This window comes from Marmota marmota, unplaced genomic scaffold, assembly GCF_001458135.2.
Source record: "Marmota marmota marmota unplaced genomic scaffold, marMar, whole genome shotgun sequence".
Classification (NCBI taxonomy): domain Eukaryota; kingdom Metazoa; phylum Chordata; class Mammalia; order Rodentia; family Sciuridae; genus Marmota; species Marmota marmota.
In genome coordinates, this window is record NW_025999853.1 from 614011 (window position 1) to 639433 (window position 25423).

The window sequence follows — 25423 nt, forward strand, 5'->3', positions numbered from 1 at the left end:
GCAGCCCGGGCCAGGTGTGGAGGTCAGGCCTGCTCCAGGAGCAGGGGGCAGCCTCAGGCTGCAGGTGCTCTGGGAAGGAGGGCCTGGGCCCAGGCTGGGCAAGCAGTGGGCAAGGGAGTGGGCATTCCTGGAGCCATCAGCCACACCACCCAACAGGACCCCAACTGCACCTGCTCTCAACAAGGAGGACGGGGCCCAGGCCCGGCAGGTTGTAGCTGCGCGCAGAGGGCAGAGGAGCTGAGCCGAGATGGGAGTCCCGATGGGGGGAGCTGGCCCAGCATGGGGAATGGGGGCTCTCTGTCTCTGTCTCTCCCATTTCTAAGCATCTCAGTCAGAACTATTTCATCTCCGGAGGTTGCCACCATTGCCATAGGCACTTATTGAGCTCCTGCTGTACACAGGGCCCTTTTACATGTAAGCCTCACATCACCCTACCTGTGAAGTAGGAAATAACCACCCTGTCTGATAGATAAGAAAACGGAGACCACAGAGGTTAAACAGCTTGTTCAAGGTCACAAAAGAAGGGATTTGAATCAAGACACAAGTTCAAGTCCAAGGCCAAGGCTTGGACTATCACAAAGTGTAACACACAGTGACCCAGGGGTCTCTTTGAGAAGGACAAGATTGACCCCCACCCCTGAGGTGACTTTCAGCAGCACCATCTGTTCAGCCCTGTGAGACCTGGACGCGGACAGGGCCATAGCCCATGGACAGGCTCAGCCCAGGGAGGAGGAGAATCTTTGAAGTAGGCAATCCCCGGAGCCGGGGCAGGTGTGATGAGGACAGGGGCTGGCTGTGAGGGGACCTTGGCCTAAAATGGGCCTCCCCAAGTGGCCTCTGAGGGACCTGCAGCTGAGAGCCAGGTCGTGAGTCACCCCAGGTCTCTGGGCGGCTCCCGGAGGCCGGAGGCTTCTCAGCGGGGCAATGCCCCTGCTCCTTGACCCTCTCTTCATCTCCGTGCCCTGCCTCCCTTGCCCTTGGGTCCAGAGCATCATGGAGCAGTTCAACCCTGCCCTGGAGAACCTGGTGTACCTGGGCAACAACTACCTACGGGCCTTTCACGGTGAGTGCCCTGCCTCAGGCGCCCAGGCGCCCCGCCGCTCGGCCTCGCCCACCTGCTTCAGTCCCCTGAGCTCCAGCCCAAGTTCTCTGCAGCCCTCACGAGACGTGGGGCTCAGCCTCAGCCCCATGCACCTCACCTGCTCTGCTGCAGCCAGAGGGGCCACGCCCAGCCCTTCCTGTGCAGTCTCTGCCCCTCGATCCCAGTCCACACCCCCTGTGCCCTGAGATGCCCCTGGGAGTGAGCACCAGGCCCTGCGGGTCCCTCAGAGTCAAGTGCACACCCCGACATTCATTGCTGTGTCACCCGTATGCCATCTACAAAACCCACTCCCAGACCCAGTGCCACCTCTGCACCCAGCCTCACACCACAGCTGGCCACACTTGCAGGTACACTGCAGCACCCCTGTGTGGACAGTCACCCTCACCTGCCCCGTGTGGCCACTCCCATCTCTCAGCACCCAACAAGGTAGAAGCTGAGGCCACCACTTGCCCCTGCCTCTTGGGACCACAGAATCAAGTCCTGCTCTCCCAACCCATGCCAAGCCCTGCCCCACCCCATGCCAAGCCCTGTCCCGAGCCTCTCCACACACCTGTGCACACCCTCGTCACGGGCACACACAGAGGCTGCACCCACCTGCAACGGACACAACGGAGCATCCTGCTCAGTGCCAGGCTGGAGCAGAGCCCGCTCTGTTGCCCCTGGTCAATGCCACACTCTGCCCAGGGCACTCCTCCCTCTCACCCACACACACTCCAGACCCCAGAAGGTCCCCTCCACACACACTCTTCTGACCAAAGCGGGAGACCCAGAAGGCGGGGTCAGAGGCCGGGCTGGGGCTGGGCTGGACGTCCCCCCCCTTTCTCCTGTAGCCCTGTCCGAGGCAGCTGAGGTGTACTTCAGGGCCATCCAGAAGATTGGGGAGCAGGCCTTGCAGAGTTCCACCTCGCAGATTCTGGGTGAGGCACTACCTCCACTGCCCCCCATTTCTCGGGTCTGGGCCTCCCACCTGTGTTACTGATGCCCCCCTCAAGCCCAGGCCCCACATTCTGGGGCCCAGTGGGGTCCTTTTACACACTGGCCATTCCAGGAGTCCCCACCCCACAGGCCCTGGCCCAGCCTGCAGCTCTGAGCCCAGATGCTGATTTGGAGCCCAAGCTCCTCCCTGTTCCTTTCCAGGCTGCCGCAGGGCTGGGACAAGGGTGGCAGAGTCCCAAGAGCTACATGGGAAATCCCTGGACTTTGGTCCCCAAATCCAGCCTCGGGTGTGGGAAGAGGGCAGGTGGGGCAGGCTCCCCCACACTAAAGCCATGCCCCTCCTGCCCCTAGGGGAGATCTTGGTGCAGATGTCGGACACCCAGCGGCACTTGAACTCAGACCTGGAGGTGGTGGTGAGTATCGGTCACCAGGCCTGGGGTCACTCAAGAAGTGGGCTGTGTTTCCACCCCCAGAGCCTTCTCAGGTAGGACCTCCTGCCCCCACCTGGCTCTGAATGATGCGACAAAGGCCACTCTTCCCAGCAGCTGCCCTGGCCAGGTTCTGCGGGCACATGTCCTGCGATGGCTTGGTTGGGCCACCAGAAGGCCCGGGCCATTTCCATCCCCACTTTACAGAAGAGGAGACTGATTCTCAGAGAACCAGTCCTGGCTATTCCCCCAGAGAGAGGGGGAGCTAGGAAGGGAAGGGACCACTGCCCGGTGCACCAGTCCCGCCCGTCCCTTCCTGCTCACGCCACCTCTCAGGGAGCAGCACCCTGATCGGACCATCTCATTCAGGAGTAGAACCCTTCCATGCCCCGGCCACCCTCAGGACTAAACATGGGCTCCCACTGACCCAGCAGCCCAGACCCCCAGTGACAGCCCAGCCTCCTGGAAGAGCTAGCCTTCTGCACTGGGCTGCTGTCCTGCTGTTATCCCAGCCTAGAATGGCCAGCCCCTCCCCCACTGCCCAGCATGGTGTCCCTTCCTCCATGACCCCTCCCCTGACCCCCAGCAGTTGTAGCCACCCCTCCCTGCTGACCCCACAGGTGCCTCTAACTGCTCTTGGCACGTGGCAGTTAGGAAAGGGAGCGCCGCAGCCCAAACACTGGGCTCAGAGTCCAGCACCACCAGTCGCTGACCGTGCCTCAGTTTACCTGCCTTGTAGGGCTCCCAGGTGGATGGAATGAGTTAGTAAGTGTGAACTGTTTCCCCCGTGACCCCCGTGACCCTCGTGACCCCCGTGACCCCGCGCCCTGCCGAGCCTCAGCTGAATGACCAGCAGCGGGATTCAGCTCACCTGGACACGGGGGGCTGAGCAGGGGCTGGGGGGGTCTTCTTTTCCCTGTAGCTCCAGGATCTGGGGGTCCCAGCAGGGCTTCACGGAGTGTGGAAGGAGCTTGGCTAGGTGGAGGGGAGCAGAGAGCCTTCCGGAAGGACCCAGCTCCGGGCGGAAGTAAGGCAGAGCCCAGAGGCTGGCAGAGTGGGGAGAGGGTGGGCCTGAGGGTGCGGTGGTGTGGGGCTCAGAAGGAAAGTCAATCAACTGTCCCCAGACGGGGTGAGGGGTCCGTGGAAATCAGGGTGCTCTTTGTAAGATGCCACCTGTTTGGTGCAGAGACCAATTTTACCAGCAAAAAGTGTGCATCACATCCACACAGGAGCACCACGCCCCGGGCCCAGGGCTCAAGCCCTCCCTGGACACTGGGGTGTGGCTCTGAGCCCCACGGCCCCTCGGGGTGGGCAGTGGTTATGAAGCCTATGGCTTCCTGTCCTGTCCTGTGGAGCCACTTGTGGTACACCTGTGCTGGCCAGGGGTGAGCGTCACCCAGGCCTGCTCTGTAAGGAGAGCTGCCCTCTCCAGGCACGGTGTCTTGGCTGTGACACTGGGCAGGCCCCCAGCCAGGGCTATGCCAGGTAGGACAGTGTCACAGTCGCCTCCACCTGGAGCTCAGTGCCAGGCACTGATCGGGCACCAGAGGCCCAGCAGCAGAAAGCCCTGTCCCCACCGAGGGGCAGACAAGCCTGGCTGCGGCTGTGTGGACGCATTAGGTGCAAACCTGCTGTGGAGAAGAGAGGGCCCGTAGCGGTGTCTGGGGCCATTTTTGGCCGGCGCTCAAGGAAAATATGACCAGAAAATATGAGAGAGGCCTGCAGGTGGTGAGGGGGTGTGCCAGGAGGTGCCCGGGAGAGCTGGCGAGCCAAGGGGACGCCGTGGAGAGTTCCACAGCTGCAGTGGGCAGCGCAGGCCGTGGGGGGTGACGGGCCGGCACCAGGGCCACTGATAGCTGTCCTCTCTACGAAAATGCCACCACTGTGGATTTTGAGCAAGAAGGGACAGGACCTGGCTCGGGTGTGCGAGGTGTTGGCTTCGAGTGGTTTTGTTGTTGTGGTTTTGTTTCCGACTTTTAAAAATTGTAAACTAAAAACCAGATACAGGGACTCCCGTGGAACAAATCAGAGCTGGTGAGGCCAGCCAGCCCGGAGGCTGCTCTCAGGGGTGGAAGGAGGCCAGACTCCCAGACCCTTCCTCCTCCCCGTCCCCAGAAGGGGCCTCTGGCCTGAGCTGACACCCGCTTTGTTCCTTCCTGTTTGTCCCCTGCATGGACATCCCGCGACACGGGAAAGAGGTTTCACTCTTATAAAAAATAGCTTGGAGTTTCTCTTAACCTGCTGGTCCTCTGCGTCCATTTCTTTTCCTTTCTCTGTCTGTGGGAGACCTGGGCAGGGTGACTTGGCTCCCACAGATAAAAGTCGCAGACCCTAGGTTCCCCGTGAAGCTTAGCAGGTGCCCGTCCTGCGCAGGCTTGCTCGGCCTCCTCTGTCCCAGCACATTGGCCAGACTCAGGGACAGCAGTGTGTCTAGGCCATTTGTACATCCAGTCACGGCGCTGTGCCCAGAGCACAGGGAAACACCTGTGGACAAGGCTGCCCCGCCTGCTCTTTGCCCCCAGCCGCACGGTTCACATGGGAGAAGCCGGAGAAAGGCTCAACCCTTCCCTTTAACTCATCAGTCCTCAGGAGTGAATTTGCTTCCTGTCCCCTCCCCTGCGGGGACACATCTGATTTTTCACTAGCATCAGAGCTGGGGTGTAGCTCAGGATGGAGCACGTGCCCAGCTCGCACGAGGCCCTGGGGTCCAGTCCAGGCTTAAATCTTGTATGTAGATCTGAGCCCATTAGATGTGCTTCGGTCCTTTGCAACCGTTATCTGCAGGGAGGTGAAAGTGTACCTCTCTGGCCAGTGGTGGCCTCCTCTGTCTGCCTGGTCCTTCCACTTTGGAAGGACTCCAGTGGCTTTGACAGCTTTTCTGCTAGCCTGCAAGACAAGGAGCCCTGGCCTCTTTCGCTCCTCTGCTGCTTTAAACGGGAATCTAACTTTCTCCACAAAGCCTAGTGTCTTTGGTTTCATTGGCCAGTGGTATTCTGAGACCACAGTCTGGCTCAAGGAGCCTTCGCTGCTGCTGCACTGACCTGTGCTTCCAGCTCTCCCAGTGGCCTGCACTGTGCACGTGTGGACACCTCCTCACACACGTCCATACCTGCATCTCACTAACACACAGCTGTCCCTGTGCACAGCTACACACAGAGAGCTCTCTAGAGACACATAGGATTAAACAGCCAGGCGGGATGGCGCACACCTGCAATCCCAGGGGCTTGGAGGCTGAGGCAGGAGGATTGCAAGTTCAAAGCCAGCCTCCACAATGGAGTGAGGCCCTGAGCAACTTAGCCAGACCCTATCTCTAAATAAAATGTAAAAAAGGGCTGGGGATTTGACTCAGAGGTTAAGTGCCCTTGGTTTCAATCTCTAGTACAAAAAAGGAAAAAAGTTAAAATACTTCAAATAATCATGATACTTCCAATCCAGCCTCAGCACTACTGTGTATTCATTCATTTATCTTTGCTGAGGATGGAGCCCAGGGCCTTGGGCACGCCAGGCAAAATGCTCTGTGCTGAGCTGCATCCCCAGCCCTTGAATAACGTTTTTTAAAATCACTTTTTAAAAAAACGTTTTAGCTGGAAATGGATACAATACCATATATATATATATTATAGTTGTAGTTGTCAATACCTTTATTTATCTTTATGTGGTGCCAAGGATCCAACCCAGGGCCCTGCACGTGACAGGCAAAGGCTCTACCGCTGAGCCCCAGCCCCAGCCCCACCTTGAATTACATTTTTAGACTCTTTTTGGTTCCCTTTCTTTACTTTTCTACTAGGGACACCTATTGCCCTTATGTAGGTCTTCATGGCCTACCTTCAACATTTGTCTCTTCCTCTGGGATGTTTTTCACTTTTTTCTTTATTTCTATTTAGTTCTGCTGCCAGATACTATGGTTTAATGCCTGGAGCTAGGACCTTACTGTAACGTGGATCTGTAGCCACAGGTATTTGCAGGTATCAGTTTTATTGAGATATAATCCACATACTATAAATTCAGAACTTTTGAGTATATTAGTAGACTGAGGCAACCATCTTCTCTGTCTAATTTTGAAACATTTCATTACCCCCCAAACCTGTGGACATGTTGCTTTATTGCTTTTTTGTTTAAAATTTTCCTTTCCTCCTTTTTCCTTTATATCTCTCCTCAGGCGTTATAGTTAATTCACTTTCATGCTCCTTGAAGTCTGATCTTCATTACTGAACTTATGTTTTACTGTTTAAATTTCTATTTCTGTCCTGAATGGTCACCCACTTCTGTCTTGTATCTGCTTCTTAATGGGCGTTTATTTATTTATTTGGTGCAGAGACCGAACCCAGGGCTCTGAGCATGCCGGGCAAGTGCTCTGCCACTGAACTCCATTGCTAGTCCTTTTTTCAATTAAAATAAATTTTTAAAAAATTATTTTGTAGTAGGGATTGAAGTCGGGGCATTTTACCACTGAGCTACATCCCCAGCATTTTTTTTTTTTTTTTTTTTTTAAGATACGATCTCACTAAATTGCCGAGGCTGGCCTCAAACTTGTGATCCTCCTGCCTCAGCCTCCAGAGTCGCTGGGATTACAGTCGTGCGCCTCCACACTGGCTTTCTTAATGTCTTTAAAACTGCAGCTTGTGTTTTCCTTCTGTTTTGCTGATCTTTCTGGTGTGCTTCTGTGTCTGTGGAATGTTACTCTGTTCTGGGTTCTGTTTTCTCTCTTAGTGACTGTCGATGGGATCTTACTACACAGATCCTTTGTTGCTCTTTACTATGGGAAATGAGTTTCACTCCGAAATTTGGGAGGAGGCGCAGTGGGGCAGTTTCCTACCTTAGCAAGACTCTCCCTCGTGTCACATTTTCCTAAACATGGCGGCTCCCTCGTGGGAACCCTTTCTGCAGCCACCTGGTTCTGATCCCTCCCATGCTTTTGTGGCTTTCTCTGTCCCTTAAGGGCGTCTGTGTCATTTCCCCCGTCCTGGGATGGAGCTGGCTGATCACTTTCAAGAGCTCCTGGACACCCAGCTCTCCAGCCCTGGGGCCTCTACGAGGGACCCCGCCCTGGCCCTCCGGGACTAGCAGGCCCCCCTCCGGGTTTCGGCTGCTGTTCAGAGTGGCCTGTGTGCGGTGCTCCTGTGCCCGGGACCCTGGACACCCAGTCACCTCCATGCCTCCTGCTCCCTGTGCTGGCCCCCACTGATCTCACGGCGGACAGTGCTTGTTATCTGGGGGCTGCAGGTACATAGGGGGTCCCTTCCCTTCGGGGGGTGTGTGTTGAGAACCCCGAGGGGGCCTGAAGCCACAGGGAGCACTGGCCTTACCCAGACCCTGTTTTCCCTGGGATTACGCACCTGCGATAACGTCTGACTTATAAATTAGGTGCAGTAAAGATTAACAGCAATAACTAATAATAGCAGAGAACTGCTGGGTGCCGGGCCCACACCTGCAATCCCAGGGTCAAGTTCAAGGTCAGGCTGGGCAATTTAGCAAGATCCTGTCTCAGAAAGGAAGCAAACAAAAAGAAATATATGCAGAACAATTATAATGATATACTAAAGCAAAAGTCATTTAAAATTTGTGAATCATTTATTTCGGGAAATTTCCACTTAGCATTTTCAGACCTCAGTTGTCTGAGGGCATCTGAAACTATGGAAAGCCAAAGTGTGGGTAAGAAAGAGCCACTGTATTGTCGCCAACTTTGGTTCTGGAAGCTGTCCTGAGTTTGGGTTTCACACATGAGTTTCTCCATCTGTCTTATGAACCACACTCCCTCGTCCCTCTCGTTCTAGACCCAGGCTGACTTGGTTTCTCGTGGTAAAATTCCCATGCACTAAAAGCCCAGCTAGTAAATGCTGAGTTTCGAGTTTAACAACCGTATGTGCCACATAACCTCATGCTAAACGAGATCCAGGACGTTTCCATCAGCCCAGAAAGTCCCTGTGTCCCTGTCATCAGTCACCCGCCCCCCCAGGGGCCACCATGTTCTAACTTCTGTCTCTCGAGGTTAATTCTGCCTGTTCCAGATCGTCACAGGAGCAGAATCAAGTGCTTTGTTTTCTTCTGTGTCCGGCTCCAGATCTGCAAGGCTAGCTCGTGTCGTTGGGCTGCGGACATCCTGTCCTGTTTCACTGCTCGGTCCTCTTTGGTATGAGCATGGTGCCATTTGTTTACTGGTTCCTGTGATGACGGTCACTTGGGTTATTTCCAGTGAAAGGCTATTATGGGCTGGTATGAATAACACTGCTACTAACTTTCTTGGGCAAGTCTTCCTGTGGGTGGAGCTGGCTACAGAGCCGGGAGGGGACGGCGTGGGTCATGGCGTGGCACATGCTGCCAGAGCTCCCCGCGGCTCTGGGACGTGTCACAAGGTGCTGCCCGAGCTCCCTGCGGCCTGGGACTGTTCCCCACTCTCACGTCAATGAACGACGGTGGCTGCTGCTCTCACCCCGGCGACTGGAGGGGACCATCTTTTTCTCTGGGTCTTCTGGTGCGTGGGGAATGGCAGCTCCGCGTGGCCCTGCTTTGTAACGACTTTTATGGGGCCTATTAGACATTTGTACACCTTCTTCCACGGGAGTTTGTTTAGGGCTTCACCCATTTTTTATTGGGTTCATCTTCTTGTTGACTTACAGGAGTTCTTTATTTAATATGATTCCTCTCTCCAAAGCCTGGATGGTGGATACTTTCCCAGTCTGTCACCTGTTTCTCTGTTCATTTTTCTTAATACTTTCCGTCTTTGATGAGTAGAAATTTCTAATTTTTGTAAATAGTCCACGTTTACGTACCAGCCAAGAAATCTGTCATTGGGTGGGGGTATTAAAATACCCCGTATTCTGGGCTCTGTGGTTATTTCTATTATCCATCTCAATATTTTGTGTGTGTATGAAGTGAACCAGGTCCATTTTTCCCTGTGAGGGTAATCAGTTTTCTTAACATCATATTAAAAAGATTTCTTTACCCATTGAACTACTTGACGCCTTGGTTTAAAAATCGACTTGTCCTCTGTGTGTGGGTCTGTTCCTGGACCCGACCCCATTCCATGAACTTATTTGTCTCCTTCCCCCAGCGCCACCCTGTGTCAGCTACTGTAGCTTTATAATGGCTTCCAGGACCCTCTCTTAAAGTGCGGCCCAGGGTAAGGTGTGCAGAGAGCGTTCCTCACCTGATCCTGGGGGCAGGGACTTCTTTTTATTGAAATCAAGTGGTCTAAGAACCCCTTTGTTGTTTTTCAAAATTGTTTTCTCTCTTCAAGATCCTTCGTCTTTCCATATAAATTATGGAATCAACTTGTCCACTTCTTCCAGTAAGCTTGCTGGGATTTGTGCGTCTGTGTGTGGGGGGGAGGTGCCAGGGATTGAACTCAGGGGCACTCAACCACTGGGCCACATCCCAGCCCTGTTTTGTATTTTATTTAGAGACAGGGTCTCACTGAGTTGCTCAGCGCCTCACTTTTGCTGAGGCTGGCTTTGAACTCACGATCCTCTGTCTCAGCCTCCCGAGCCGCTGGGATGATAGGCATGGGCCATGGCGCCTGGCCAGCTTGCTGGAGTTTTGAAGGGGTTGTATTGATCTGTCTGTCACTCAGGGGTCGTCTTAATGTCGCATCTTCGGATCCATGAATATGGTATATCTTCCATTTATTTACTTATTTACCTGTTTTTCTGGTCACGTTCTGCCTCCCCAGCACAGCGGGGCTTGCTCATCTTTTGATAGACTTGTTCCTAGGTGTTTGGTGTTTGTTGAAGTTGTCGTAAATGGCATTGTGATTTTATTTTACGATGTTCATTGCTAGACTTCTGTTTTGGTGGGATGACGCTAGATCCTGTCGTAGAGTAAAGGACCAGGGGAAGCAAAAGCAGGAGCAGGAAGGCCAGAGAGGAGGCCAGTGCCTCCTGGGGAGGGCTGAGGTGGCCGGGAAGGGGTGGCCGCCACGGGGACTGGTGTGGGAGACATCGGAGGGAAGGTAGTGCCAAGAGCATTTTCTGAAGGCTCTGATACCAGGCGTGAAGGAAAGAGAAAAGTCAAGGACAGTGCCGAGGTTTTAGCCTGACCAGCGAGAGGGCTGGCCCTCAGCTGTGCCGTTTCCAGAAGAGCTGTTGAGGGACATGGGGTTTTCAGTGGTAGGGCTGAGCCTGCGGCGGGCGGGGGGTGCTGTGCACCTGGGGCCATCGGCTCAGGGCTGAGCAAGCCCACCAAGGGCGGAGCAGGACGAGGAAAGAGGCCCAAGGCCTGTACCCTGGAGCAAGCCAGCCTTAGGGACCAGGGGACAGGGGACTTAGCACAGGACAGAGGAGGAGCAGCCAGGGAGACAGGAGGAAGACTGGCGAGGGCCAGAAGAAGTGGAGGGAGGTGTTTCCAGCAGAGCGAAGGTCAGCCATGGGAGAAGGCGATGACAGGACAGTCACTGAGGCCCAGCGGTCACCTAGCAACGTGGAGCCAGCCATGATTTTGACAAAACGTTCTCAACAGGCTGAGCTGAGGGAGCTCAGGAGGAGGCGGGAGGAGAGCCGGGGGTTGGCCGGTGCAGACCATTCTTTCCTGAGAAAGGACTGCAAGAGGACTCCTGGGGGCTGGGAGGACACTGCCACTGACCTTGCCATGCGTGTCTCACCACCGCGGCTGCTCTCAGCTTCCTCTGCTTCTGTGTCCAGAAGCTTCCAGAACCCTCCTCTGAAGTGCGTGGCTCAAGTGTGGTGTGCAGAGGGAGGTCCTCAGTGGGCCCTGCAGTTGGTGACTTCCTTGTGTCCAAAGCCACCTGCTGCTTACCCACAGTCCTCCGGTCCCCACAGCAAGAACTCAACCTCTCGGGAGGCCCACTTCTTCAGGAGCTTGAGGAAGACTTCCCGCGAGCCCCCGAGCCCCCGGTGCCTGCGCCCGGCCGCTGTGTCTCTGCCCCACTGTCAATCACAGCCACACAGCAAGAATGGCCATCGGCCTGCGCTGCTCTAAGGCCACTTCCACACACCTCAGATCCCATGCGACAGGAAGCAGAGGATCCGTGCTGCCCGGCATGGAAGCGGCATCTGCATAAGCGACTGTCCTGGGCACGGGGACATGGTCAAGGGGAGCAGGAAAGAAATGAGCCCTGATTTCCTGCCGCTCTGAATCCCCAGAGCTCTGGAGGCTGCATTTTAAGGACATTTGAAAAGCGCTCCTGCGCCGGGGGCCTCCTGGGGAGGGCCTCCTGGGCCTGCCAGGGCCCTCGGGCAGGTTGTGCCCTCCTGCTGACCCCCAGTGACCCCCCTGCTGGGTTCCGCTTCCCCCTGCGAGGTGCCTGCGGGCCCGGCCCTGCCATGGTTAGGCCTTCCCTGGCGTGTCCACTCTGTCCATTTTGTCTCCTGGGCTCCAGCGGGAATCCAGGCGGCCTCTCTGTAGTTCCCCGTCTTTATCAGAGCTCTGGCTCCGCAGGGGCCTGGGTTGGAGGACCCGTCCCAGCCCCGCACGTCCCATAATCCCTGTTGGTTAGGTCGGGCGTTGTCGTGCAGGGGCTGAGGATCTCAGGATCCCGCCTGTGGAGTCCCAGCAGGGATCCTGGACGGCCCTCTGGAGGGACCAGGCCAGGAGGCGTGGGGACCGTAAGGAGGCAGCCCCCAGCTCCGCACCGGCACAGGGTGGGGAGACCCTCTTCTCCTGGAGCCCAGTGGGTGGAGGCCTCCTGTCGCGTCTGCAGTCCTGCCCCCGTCCCCCGCGGTGCTTCCCAGGACGCACACCTGGCAGGCTCCATTCTTAGCACCTCTGTCCCCAACACACACTGGCAGTGACCACTCAGGGTTTTAGGGCTTGGCCAGCAGGGGGGAGGGGCCCTCAGCTCCCCAGCAGACCAGCACTTCCCTGGATTTGGAAACAATCTTGGGAGGAAACTTTAACTTTAGAAATGCTACAGCGCACTGGCTTTCCCGCACACCGGGGGCACTGCCAGCCTTGCTGTTTGGTGTAGCACCGCTGCCCCTGGGGACAGAGCACCTGCGCAAAGCAGGCAGACCCAGGGTGGCGGGAAGGCTCCCGTGGGGAAAGGGTGAGCAGGGGTGGGTGGGCTGGAGCAAGGGGGTAGCTCCTGTGTCCCCTGCGCAGCCTGTGCCCAAGGGCAGGCAGCTGGGTGGAGGGTACATGAGTCATGGAGGAGACCACCCAGCCCACAGCACCAAAGCTCATCAGGTCCTGTAAGGGAAACGAGGCTCAGAGAGGGTGGCCACTTGCCCAAACTGCTATCCTGAGCCCTGCCGCCCACCACAGCCTCCCCAGGTGGTCAGACACCTACTTCCTTCTTGTTAAGAGAACCCCCAGCTGCCACCCCCCCCCAATCTGGGCCCCTTTGCTGGGCCAGGCTCTGCCCATGGTGCTGAGGACAGAGGCGGGCAGGACTTGGCTTATGCCACAGCAGCTCCAAGGGGCTTGACCGTGGCCAGGGACACACTGTGCCATGTGGCTGCAGGAGGGAGCCATCGATGAACAGATGTCCAGAGCACATGAGGGCAGGGGAGGAGCCGTGGCTGCTGCTGGGGAAGCAGGAAGTCTCAGCAGAGGGCAGGGAAGCTGGCACTTGAGGACTGGTAGGAAACTGAGCAAAGCACAGACTAAGACTAACCCAGGAACCAGAAAACTTGGATGCATTGATCAAGGCTGTGTTTTGAGCTGGTGATTACCCCAGCTAAGTGAGCTTCTTATCCCCACTTCTCTGACCAGTGGGCAGGTGCCTGGTGTGTCGGGAGCACAGTGGGCAGCACACTGCAGCAGAGAATGCCGGGGGGTGCTGGGGCCTGGGAACAGAAGGGCCGCCCTGATCAGCCCCACCCTGCACTCCACACAGGTGCAGACATTCCATGGAGACCTGCTGCAGCATATGGAGAAGAACACCAAGCTGGACATGCAATTCATCAAGGTGAGTCTGCCCTCCCCACCCAGCGCCCAGCTCCCCACAACAGGCCACCTTTCCCAGCACCTAGCATTGACCAGGCCCAGGTTAAACACATTCCCAGCACCTAGCATTGACCAGGCCCAGGTTAAACACATTCCCAGCCCTGGGATGGGTGTCCTGGACACTTGGACCCCTGTCTCTCCACCCTCCCCAGGACAGCCGGCAGCACTACGAGATGGAGTACCGCCACCGAGCCTCCAACCTGGAGAAGTGCATGTCTGAGCTGTGGCGCATGGAGCGCAACAGGGACAAGAACGCCCGGGAGATGAAGGTGAGCGCTGGGTCCAGTCTCAGGGGAGCCCCCAGCACCCCCTAAGTCCCCCGCCCGGCACCAGCCCCACGGTGGCCAGCACAGCTAGAGAGGTTGGCCAGCTCCCGAGGCCCCGGCGNTTGGGGGGGGGGGGCCAGGAAGAGGCGGCTAAGTCAGGACCCGCAACCAGAGCCTCCCGCAGGAGAGCGTGAGCCGGCTGCACGCGCAGATGCAGGCCTTCGTGACCGAGAGCCAGAGGGCCGCGGAGCTCGAGGAGAAGCGGCGCTACCGCTTCCTGGCCGAGAAGCACCTGCTGCTCTCCAACACCTTCCTGCAGTTCTTTGGCCGGGTGAGTGCGGGGGCGGGGGGGGGGCGGAGGCTGCACACAGGAGTCCTCCTCCGTCCTTCCTTCATCTGGGCAGAAATTTATTTAAAAAAAAAAAAAAAGAAATTGGTGCCAGAGATGGACGCTACAGATGCTTGACCACTGAGACACACCCCCAGCCTTGCCCCTCCCCTCTCTCCACTTTCTGAGACACGATTTCCTAAGTTGCTGAGGTTGGCCTCGAACTTCTGATCCTCCTATCTCAGCCTCCAAGTCGCTGGGATTATAGGCATGGGCCATTGTGCCCCACCAGAAATTGACTTTTTTTTTTTTTGTACCAGGGATTGAATTCAGGGGCACTCAACTAACAGGGGGTTAAGATCAGCATCTCATTGGGGGGGTTCTTCTTCCTGCCAAGGAGGGTGTAAGCCACCTGAAACTTAAAGTCATAAATAATAGTGAAGAACAAAACACAAATAGTCAGAAATATATTTACAAACAGCAGAGCCCCTGATAGATCTAGCCCACATGGGGGCTGGAACTGGACAAGGAAGACAGCTCCGTCATTTATTTAAGGGGCAGCCTTGCTTCCTGATGTCTTGAGTCAGTAGGTTGATTGGCATCTGGGCAGGTCACACCCATCTCAGGTGCTGTGTGGGGCTCCGCAGAGCGGGACAGAGAGCCACAACGTCTCTGAGCAATTGGCTGGGGATAGTCACCAGAGATAGTCTAGAGTCTGACCATTCCCAGACACTAGAGGTTGCTACCCACTAGGCTTCGATGCACAGTGACCCACACACAACCCAGGGACAGCTGGTGACACTCAACCATGGAGCCCTATTTAGTATTTTATTTAGAGACAGGGTCTCATTGACTCTAGGGCCTCGCCATTGCTGAGGCTGGCTTTGAACTCGAGATCCTCCTGTCTCAGCCTCCCCAGCCGCTGGGATTGCAGGCATGTGTCACCGTGCCTGGCGCAGAAATTGATTTTGTTTCACTCTGTCCACCCATCTTTGCTTGTTGCTGTGTTTGTGTCACCATGTGTCCTCTATCTATCCCTCTATTCGTGATTTTGCTTCTGCAAGGCCCTTGGCTGGGTTGTAATGTGCTGGAGCTGCAGGAGAGAAATGGCCACTCACTGTGGCCAAGGGCAGGGCTGACCGCGCACTCTGAGTCACTGCAGAAGGTGGTGCCCTTCACCTGTCTCCTCCACAGACCTCTCTAAGCATCGCCACTCTGGGGACCAAACTGCCAGCCCATGGCCCTTGGGAACCCCCTCAACTGTGCCCAAGCCACAGCACACACTAGCGCTCACCCTCGGAAAGGGTCCGTTAGAACCTCCCTCACCCTGAAATCCCCAGCACCCTGTGGCGGAGTCCGCCCTCCTCCTGCCCCCACCACTGCTGATCTCCTCTCTGCCTCAGAAGATGCACCTGTTGTCACTGTCGACATTTCACACAAAAGCCACTGAGCAAGTGTGTCCTCTGTGACGGCTCCCTTTGTTGGGCACGCAGCATCCGGCTGTGTGCATGGATCCCGTTGATGGAGGGGCGCCCAGTGATGGGCGTGTGGGTCGATCCTCTGGGGCTGTTAATGGCTCCTCTGGGAAGAGCCTCGCTTCTCTGTGTGGACAGACTCTTCCTGCTCTCGGTGTGAGTGGGACGGCCGGGCCGGGTGGTGACTGTGTGTGACTGTTCCAGCGCCTTGGGTGGTGTGGCTGCAGTCCCCACCCGTCAGCAAGTGCATGGGGGTGTCCCGTCGCCACACCCTCGCCAACACCTGTGGCTCTCTTTTGCTCCTGGCCGTGCAGTGGTTCCTCGGCGTGGTCTGGTCTGCATTTCCCCGTGGCTAGCACTCAAGCCCGTATTTTTAGTTGATGAGTTATAGTTGTATGTCATGGTGGGGTCTATTGTGACACGTGCATACGTGCACACAACACGTGGTGGCACAGTATAATCTGGCCACCACCCCTCCCCAGCACCTCCCCCCTCCTCCTGCTCCCCACCCGTCCCTTTCCTCTGTTGATCTCCCTTGAATTTTCATGAGGTCCCCACCTCACACCCACCTTTCTTTCCCTTGTTCCTCTCTAGTTTCCACAAATAAGAGAAAACATATCACCCTTGACCTTCTGAGTGTGGCTTATTTCACTTAACACAATGGTCTCTAGTTCATCCATTTTCCTGCAAATGATGTGAGTGCATTGTCCTGATGGCTGAATAAACTGTGTGTAAATGCCACGTTTTCTTTATCAACTCATCCCCTGATGGCCACCTGGGCTGGCTCCGCAATTTGGCTCTTGTGAGTTCTGTTGCTATGAACGTGGGTTTGCGGTTGTCACTCTAGTAAGAGACTCACTCTTCAGGGTAAATACCAAGACGTGGTCTAGCTGGTCTTTTTTTTTTTTTTTTAGTTGAAGATGGACACAATACCTTTATTTTTATTTATTTATTTTTATGTGATGCTGAGGATTGAACCCAGTGCCTCACATATGCTAGGCAAGTGCTCTACCACTGAGCTACAACCCCAGCCCCTAGCTGGTCTTTTGAGGAGCTCCACACTGATTTCCACAGTGGTCACACAAACCTACAACCTCTTGAAGAGTGTCCAAGTGTCCTTCTCTCCCTGCATCTTCTCCAGCACCTATTGTTGTTGTTTTCTTGAGGACTGCCCTTCTGACTGCTGAGAGATGAGATCTCAGTGTAGTTTTGATCTGCGTTTCTCTAATTGCTAATGACATTGAACATTTTTTCATGTTTGTGGCCATTCGTATTTCTTCTTTTGAGAAGTACCTGTTTCATTCATTTGCCCACTTGATAACTGGGCTATTTGGTTTTTGGTGTAAAGTTTTTTGAGCTCTTTATAAATTCTAGATACTAATCCTCTGTCAGAAGAGCAGCTGGCAAAGATCTTCTCCCATTCTGTGGGTTCTCTCTGCACATTCCTGTTTCCTTTGCTGTGCGGAAGCTTTTTAATTTGATGCCTTCCCATTTATTAACTCTTGGCATTACTTCCTGAGCTTTAGGGATCCTATTGAGAAAGTCATTGCCTGTGCCTAGATGCTGGAGTGTGGACCCTACGACTTCTTCTAGGAGTTGCATAGTTTCTACTCTATTTCCGAGGTCTTCGATCCATTTTGAGTTGCTTTTTGTGGAGAGTGAGAGATAAGGGTGAAGTTTCATTCTTCTACATATGGACAACCAGTTGTTACAAAGGCTGCTTTTCTCCAATGTATGTTGTTGGCACCTTTGTCAAGGATCAGGTGACTGTAGATGTGTGTGATTGTCTCTTATTCTGGACCATTGGTCTGCGTGTCTGTCCTTAAGCCAGCACCGTGCAGTTTTCGTTACTGTAACTCTGTTGTATGATTTGAAGCCTACGTATTGTGACGCCTCTGGTATTGCTCTTTGGTTTAAAACTCCTTTAGCTATTTTGGGTCTTTTATTTTTCAAAATTAATTGTTTTTTCTTTTTGCTAGTTCTGTGAAGAATGTCACTGGTATTTTGATGGCAATTGCACTGAATCTGTATATTGCTTTTGGTAGACAGTCATTTTAACTATTAATTCTGCTTCTCTGTGAACATAAGAAGTGTCCATCTGCTGAGGTCTTCTTCAATTTTGTTCTTCAATATTCCATAGTGTACATTGTAGAGGTTTTCACATCCTTGGTCTGATTTATTCCTAAGGTTTTGTTTTTGTTTTCGAGGCTATCGGGAATGGAGTGGTTTTCCTGATTTCTTTTCCAGCTGATTCTTTGTTGGGATATAGGAAAGCTGTTAATTTTTGTTTGCAGATTTTGTAACCTGCTACTTTGGCAAAGTTTGGTGTTTTTCTTTTTTAATCTTCTAAGTACAGGATCTTATCTGCAAACAGTGATGATCTAACTCCTTCCTTTCCTGTTTTTATCCCTCTTATTTCCTTCTCTTGCCTAATTGCTCTGGATGGAATTTCTAGCACTGTATTAAAGAAGAATGGCGAGAGTGGACATTCTTGTTCTAGATTTTAAGGAAAATGTTTTTAGTGTTTCCCCATGAGGTTGGCTTGGGTTATGCACACCTGTTGAGGGAGGCTCCTTCCTTCCTAGTTTCTTCCATGTTTTTATCATGAATGGGTGCTGAATTTTATCAAAGGTTTGCTCTGCATCTGTTGAGATTACTAAGAGATTTGTGTCCCCAGTTATATTGAGATGATGGATCATATTTATGGATTTGCATATGTCCAGCCATCCCTGAATCTCTGGAATAAAACCATCTTGGTTGTGATGTATAATCTTAATATGTTGTTGAACACATTTTGCTAATATTCTATTAAGTATTTTTGTATCTAAGTTCACCAGGGATACTGGTTTGTAGTTTTCTTGTTTTGGTATGAGTGGGATACTAGCTTTGTAGAATGAATTTGGAAGTGCTCCATCCCTTGCTATTCATGAAATAATTTGAGGAATACTGACATTTTTTGGTGGGGGGTACTGGGGATTGAACCCAAGGGACTTAACCACTGAGCCACATCCCAATTCTTTTTTATTTATTTATTTATTAAATTTTGAGACAGGGTCTTACTAAGTTGCTTAAGGCCTTGCTAAGTTGCTGTGGCTGGCCTCTAACCTGCAATCCTCCAGCTCAGACTCCTTGGATTACCAAGTCTGCAATATTGGTTCTTCTTGAAAGGTCTGGTAGAATTCAGATGAGACTCCATCTGGTCCTGGGCTTTTCTTTTATTACTGCTACTGTCTCATTACAAGTTATTGGTCTGTTGACATTTTCTGTGTCCTCTTGATTTAATTTTGGCATATTGTATTTATCTAAAAATGTATCCATTTCTTCTAGATTTTCCAATTTATTAGAATAGAATTTTTCAAAATTGTTCCTGATGATCTGCTAGATTTCTGTGATGTCTGTGGTGATTTCTTCTTTTTTATCTCTAATTTTATTAATTTGGGTCTCCTTTTCTTCTGGTTAGTGTGGCTTAGGGCTTATCAACCTTGTTTATCATTTTAAAGAAACTACTCTTTGTTTCATTGATCCTTTGTATTATTTTTTCATTCTCAAGTGCACTGATTTTGGCTCTGATCTTAATCATTTCCTTTCTTCTGCTGGTTTTGGAATTGGTTTGTTCTTCTTTTTCAAGGAACTTGATGTGCACCGATAGGTTGTTTATTTGGGATTTTTCCTATTTTCTTATGTAGGCGCTCATAGTTATGCCTCTTAAAACTAACTTCATAGTGTCCCAGGGATTCTGATGTGTTGGGTCACTATTCTCATTTGTATCTAAGAATTTTTAAATTTCTCCCCTGCTTTCTTCTATCACCCATTTATCATTCAAAAGTGTATTGGTCAATCTCCAGGTGTTTATATATTTTCTGTGGGTTTTTTTTTTTTTTACTTTTTAAATTTCATTCCATTATGATCTGATAAGATACAAGGAATTATAGCAACTTTCTGTACATGCTAAGAGTTGCTTTGTGGCCTAAAGTAGGGTCTATTTTGGAGAATGTTCCAGGAGCTTCTGAGAAGAAAGTATACTCTGCTGTTATTGGAAGAAATATTCTATAGATGTCTGTTAAGTCCATTTGATTTATAATATTTTTCAGGTTCAGGGCTGGGGTTGTGGCTCAAGCGGTAGCATGCTTCTGCTGGCATGCTTGTGGCTCAGGTTCGATCCTCAGCACCACATGTTGTGTCCGCCGAGAACTAAAAAATAAATATTAAAAAATTCTCTCTCTCTCTCTCTCTCTCTAAAAAATATTTTTCAGGTTCAAAGAGTCTTTACTGAGTTTGTGTCTGGGTAACCTGTCTAATGGTGCGAGAGGTGTATTAAAATTGCCAGAATTATGGTAGTGGGGTCTGTCTAAATCTTTAATTTGAGTAGTATCACTTTTATGGAATTAGCTGCACCCACGTTTGGGGCATAAATATTATTTTTGTATCTTCTTGTTGACCTTCTTTGTCTTTTCTGATTAATTTTGGTGTGAAATCTGCTTTGTCAGATATGAGTGTAGCTACTTCTGCTTGTTTTCAGGATCCGTTTGTGTGGGATGTCAATTTCCATCCTTTCGCTTTCAGCTGGTGGCTCTCTTTGCCTGTGAGGTGTGTCTCTTGCAAACAACATTTAGTTAGACCTTTTTTAAAAAATCTGTTCTGCCAGCCTCTGTCATTTTTGGGAGGCAGGTACTGGGGCTTGAACTCAGGGGCACTCTACACTGAGCCACATCCCCAACCCTATTTTATATTTTAGGTAGAGACAGGGTCTCACTGAGTTGCTTAGCCCCTTGCTTTTGCTGAGGCTGGCTTTGAACTCACGATCCTCCTGCCTCAGCCTCCGGAGCCACTGGAATTACAGGTGTGCACCCCTGTATCCGGCAGCCTATGTCTTTTAAGAGAGTTGAAACCATTTACATTTGATGCTATTATAGAGAGATGTTTATTAATCCCTGCCATTTTGATTTATTTATATTGTTTAATTTGGTCTGTTTCTCATTTGCCAAGATAATTTTCTTTTTTTTTCCTTTAATTTTTATTGTTGGTTGTTCAAAACATTACATAGTTCTTGACATATCATATTTCACACTTTGATTCAAGTGGGTTATGAACTCCCATTTTTACCCCGTATACAGATTGCAGCATCACATCAGTTACACATCCACTGTTTTACATATTGCTATACTAGTGTCTGTTGTATTCTGCTGCCTTTCCTATCCTCTACTATCCCCCATCCCCTCCCCTCCCATCTTCTCTCTCTACCCCATCTACTGTCATTCATTTCTCCCCCTTGTTTTCTTTTCCCTTTCCCCTCACATCCTCTTGTATGTAATTTTGTATAACAATGAGGGTCTCCTTCCATTTCCATGCAATTTCCCTTCTCTTTCCTTTTCCCTCCCACCTCTCACCCCTGTTTAATGTTAATCTTCTTCTCATGCTCTTCCTCCCAACTCTGTTCTTAGTTACTCTCCTTATATCAAAGAAAACATTTTTACCAAGATAATTTTCAAATGATATTTGTTCATTTGTGCGCTCTGAGGTTTGTTTTTTATTTCTTCTGTGCGGAGTGTTTCTTAAGTAAGCTCTGTAGTGGAGGGTTAGCACTCATGAATTCTTTTAGCTTCTGCTTATGGTGGAAGGTTTTCATTTCTTTTTCAATTCTGAAGGATAGCTTTGCTGATATAGCAATATGGGTTGACAGTATTTTCTTTTAGGACTTGGAACACATCTTTCCAAGCCCTTTGGCCCTTAGAGTTTGTACTGAAAAATCAGAAGTAATTCTGATTGGTTTGCCTTTAAATGTGACCTGATGTTTTTCTCTTGAGGCTTTTAAAATTCTCTCCGTAAGTCAGGCCTTTTACTTATAATGTGCTGTGGAGAGGTTCTCTTTCAGTCTTGTCTGTTTGGGTTCTGAATGATTCCTGACTCTGGTTGTCTATCTCATTCTCAAGGTTTGGACATTCTTCTGTATTATTTCCCTGAAGAGGTCATCAGCTCCATTCGCCCACCTCTCCCAACCCTCCTCACTCGGATGCTGCCCTAGAGTTCCGTATATTCTGATCACGGTTACTTATATCTTTAATACTCTGAATGTTCAGAGGATAGAATCTTAATGACAAATGAAGAGATCGTCTCCATTGAGGTGGCCAAAATAGTTGACAGGACCATAGGTGGTCGCCGTCTATGCCCAGCTCTGTTTCTTCGCGAACACTGCACAGAGAGCAGCCAGGTGGGGGTGCGGACCCCTCCCCTTTTTGCGCTGCTCTCTGAGCTGCTGGTTGCCTGGCCTGCGGCTGAAGCAGCCTGGAGTTACTCTCAGCTTCCCTTCCCCCGTGTGAGGTAGGATGGGAGGGGAGGGCTGTCAGCTGGGGTTTGCCGACCACATGGGTGCCCTCCCAGGGTGGAGCTGCCGCAGTTCCATGAGTGGAGTTCAGGCGGGTGGCACTGGAGTCTGACCAGGCCTCGGGGGCTCTGTTGGTGGCATCTACTTGGGAGAGATTAGATCAACACCCCCCAGGGCCTGCAGGTCTGTGCCAGGAGTGTGGCTCTCGGGAACCTCCTAGGAGTCTTCTCGTGGGACAGTAGACCCCTCTGGTGCCCAGGAACACAGACTTCCGGGGTGGAGTCCCCCAGTGTGTTCACACCACCTGTTCAGATCCTCGACCCCTCAGCTGGTCGCATGAGCCACCAAACGCAAAGGAGAAGTAAGTTGGCTCTCTTTGCTGTTCAGACTTGAATGCCCCGGGTACAATCCCCTCTGGGCCTGTTCCACTCTGTTCTGCCAGGTGCACCTGGGCTGCGGCAGGCGCCTGGGGACAGGGTGGCGGTGTTGGCTCCACCTGCAGGCTCCACACAGCAGCTGCAGTGTGGCTGCCTCCGGAGGGCGCTGCCCGAGCTCCCTGCGGCGGCTGAGAAACACATTGAACTTTCTGATCCCCAGTGCCCAGTGCAGCCCCTGGACCAGCCGGGCTCAGGCTGCTTTTCTGATCTGGGTTTCTCCGGACCAGATGGTCCTGTCACTCTGTTCATAAGGCACAGTGGGAACAAGAGTTGAAGTATCAGTGCTTGGGCACAGCAAGGTGTCCTTCTCATTCATCCCGACAGCCCAGGTTTGGACGGTGACTTGGCTGGGGTGTGCACAGCAGGTGAGGTCACGGTCCTGGGATCGCGCCTTTCCGTGCCCTGGACAGTGGCCTCCGAGCAAAATGTCTTCTCCTGGCCGCTGGAAAGGCGCCGATGAGCAGCCACTGTCTCAGGCGGGCTCCCTGCCGCGCGTCAGGATCCTTTCTTATCACTCACAGGAACTTTCAAGTGTCGCTGAGCTGCATTCGGCCATGACTTGCTGTCAGTCCGCCGGGTATTGCTCCCAATTTCCCTTCCCGCCAGCGACCCGCGCTGAGGAGATGAACTGGGTTCAAAAGAGCTGGCGGCAACATTAGGCTCGAAAACGGCGGAAAAGCGCCAGACACAGAAGTAATTTTCCTACGGAGGGTGGGACAGCCCTGCGACCTGAGGGTCCGCTGGAAAAGACAGCCCGCACCCGGAGTCCCTTTATTTTTATAGGGGACCCACAAGGGAGTCTCGAGGCAGGCGATGAGGCCCCACGGGTGTCCCGCGCGTGGCCGCGAAGGGGATTGGGCGATGCCAGGCCAGCGCCCGGGCTCCAGCAGGATGCTCACTCCTGGGCGGGCGGCTCCCACATTCCCAGTGGGTTGTGCCATATGGAAGAGTCCCCCGTGGCCAGGTGTCCCTGTGCTTCTGTCCAGAGTCAGGGTTTGCCCTGCTCAGCAGGCTCTTCCTCTCCGCACGAACCTGGAATTCGCGTCTAGGTCCACACAGAGGTCCTTCCAGTCCGGCGACCTGCCCGGATGGGGGCAGCTGAGCGCTGTCCAGGTGGTGTCTGGGGGCTGTGGTCGTCCCTCCCAGGACCCCCTGGTGCCCACGGTGTTTTCCCCCGATGCAGACAGAAACCCCTTTAAAATTACCATCCTCAGATGCGCTGAGTGTGAGGCATTCTAGAAATGGTAGCTTGTGAGCTGTGCATTGTGAGCCTCCCTTTGCTTCCTGCCTCTGGGACAAGTGCAGTGAGGCCCCAGGCTCTGCCTTTGGCTATTTTACTAATTAAACACTGCGTGAGACGATGGGGTGTCCACTGAGCAACCAGGCCAGCCAATGGGACACTCATCGCTGCCTGGTGGTGCTGGGCTGGGTTCAAGGAAGGAATCATTGAAAAGTCTGGTCATAAAGGGGGCAGGATGGTGCACACCTGTAATCCCAGCAACTCAGAGGCTGAGACAGGAGGCGCTCAAGTTGGAGGCCAGCCTCAGCAACTTAGCAAGACCCTTGCCTCAAAACAAAAATTTTAAAAAGGGTTAGGGATAGCTCAGCAGTAGAGTGCTTGCCTAGCAAGGGGAGGCCTTGAGCTCCATTGCCACCAAATCCCAAACACTGGTGGTGTATTCGTATGTGAACACAGGAGAGTCAGGTCCACCTCATTCTCCTGCTCCCCCATCCCCCTCCCTCCCTCCCCTTTGTCTGACCCTGAACTCCTGTCCCCCCACTCCTGGGAGTGGGTCCACACATCAGAGAGAAACTTCAGCCTTTGCTTTCTGGGGCCTGGCTTATTTCTCTTAGTATGGTGGCCTCCCAGACGGTCACCTCCCAGATGTCATTCTTATGCACATGATGACGTATCAGCTGTGCCTCAGGTCTGTGTCAGCAGGTGGCATTGTTGACCTGTGCAAACAAGGTGTGGAGTCTTCCACCTCAGCCTTCAACTCAGCCTGGAGTAGCTCATGGCAGACCACCACTCACAAAATGGAGTGGGCAATGTCGGGCACCCCTGGACACTGCTGCTGCGGTCACTCAGAGATGGCCCGACCTCCAGGCTGGTTGGCACAAGAAGGGCAGGTCCCCAGCAAGCGGCTCACTCCCCTGGGACGGTTGGTTTCTCCAGGAGTAGCAAATCCCCAGGATGTTAAAGCATCTTAAAATACCGGAAATAAAAGTCATGATCAGACACGCGGCGGTCTAACATTTACAGGGACTTTGTAGGTGTGGACTGTGCTCAGCTGCTGTGCTCCCTGTCCTTGAAAGTGTTCAACAGGAGCCGAGGCTGAGTGTGAGGTAGAAATAGTAGCTTGTGAGCTACAGGGACACACTGGAAACTGTTTGAGAGGCCTCTTTCAGAAAACCACTCAAAGTGCCTTAAATGACAAAGGGTTAGTTAACTAGAGAGATTTCAGATATAGCTTGATCCAGCTGCACAAAAGTATGCCATCGGAAGTCCGCCACCATCTGATGCTTAGGTCTTAGCTTCCTGTACTGGCCCCACTCTACCTGGGCATTGCCAGATGGCTCCAGGGTAGGTACTGGGCTGGGGTCTTGGGTCACAGCTTTGGGGAGGGAGCATGCCCAAGCCCATCTCTTGTCATCAGGAGGATGGGGCCGCCTGGTGGCCAGGCCTGGGCTTCTCTGCTACCCATGAAGCTGCCGGCAGGACAAAGCTCACAGGCTGGGCCGGACAGGGGCAGCGCCTCAAGGAGGACTGGAGGGACTTTGACACAAGCGGGGGCGAGGGTGGGCAGTGAGCGGCCTGAGCGGCCCCCAGGGGTTCCCGGTTCCTCCCAGAGGACATCGGCCATCCCGAGCTTCAGGGCCCGTCCAGGAGCCCGCAGACTCCGGGGGCCGCCGGACGCGGCTGACCCGTGTCCTCCCGGCAGGCCCGGGGCATGCTCCAGAGCCGCGTGCTGCTGTGGAAGGAGCAGTCGGAGGCCAGCCGCAGCCCGTCGCGCGCCCACTCTCCGGGCCTGCTGGGCCCCGCGCTGGGGCCGCCCTACCCCGCGGGCCGCCTGACGCCCACCCGCCTGGACATGGCTGAGGCCCTGGGCGCCCCCGCCCACCCTTCGCGCCCCGCCGCCTCCCGGCGGGGCCCCTGGAGCCTGCGGCCCCCCAGGCTCCCGCCCTTCGCCGCGCCCCTCGGGCCGCGCTTCCGCCCGGCGCGGCCT

The 25423-nt window shown here is 53.1% G+C and overlaps 1 protein-coding gene across 1 annotated transcript in view; it reads left to right on the forward strand.

Annotated features, from left to right (window-relative positions):
* Positions 1 to 25423, forward strand: part of Baiap2l2 (BAR/IMD domain containing adaptor protein 2 like 2) — a 28260-nt gene that overhangs the window by 258 nt on the left and 2579 nt on the right. Inside the window, exons 2-8 of the mRNA XM_048807926.1 lie at positions 988 to 1063; positions 1933 to 2019; positions 2390 to 2451; positions 13259 to 13330; positions 13521 to 13637; positions 13819 to 13965; positions 25139 to 25419. Of these exons, the coding sequence (XP_048663883.1) occupies positions 988 to 1063; positions 1933 to 2019; positions 2390 to 2451; positions 13259 to 13330; positions 13521 to 13637; positions 13819 to 13965; positions 25139 to 25419 (842 nt within the window). The remainder of the gene's footprint in view (positions 1 to 987; positions 1064 to 1932; positions 2020 to 2389; positions 2452 to 13258; positions 13331 to 13520; positions 13638 to 13818; positions 13966 to 25138; positions 25420 to 25423) is intronic.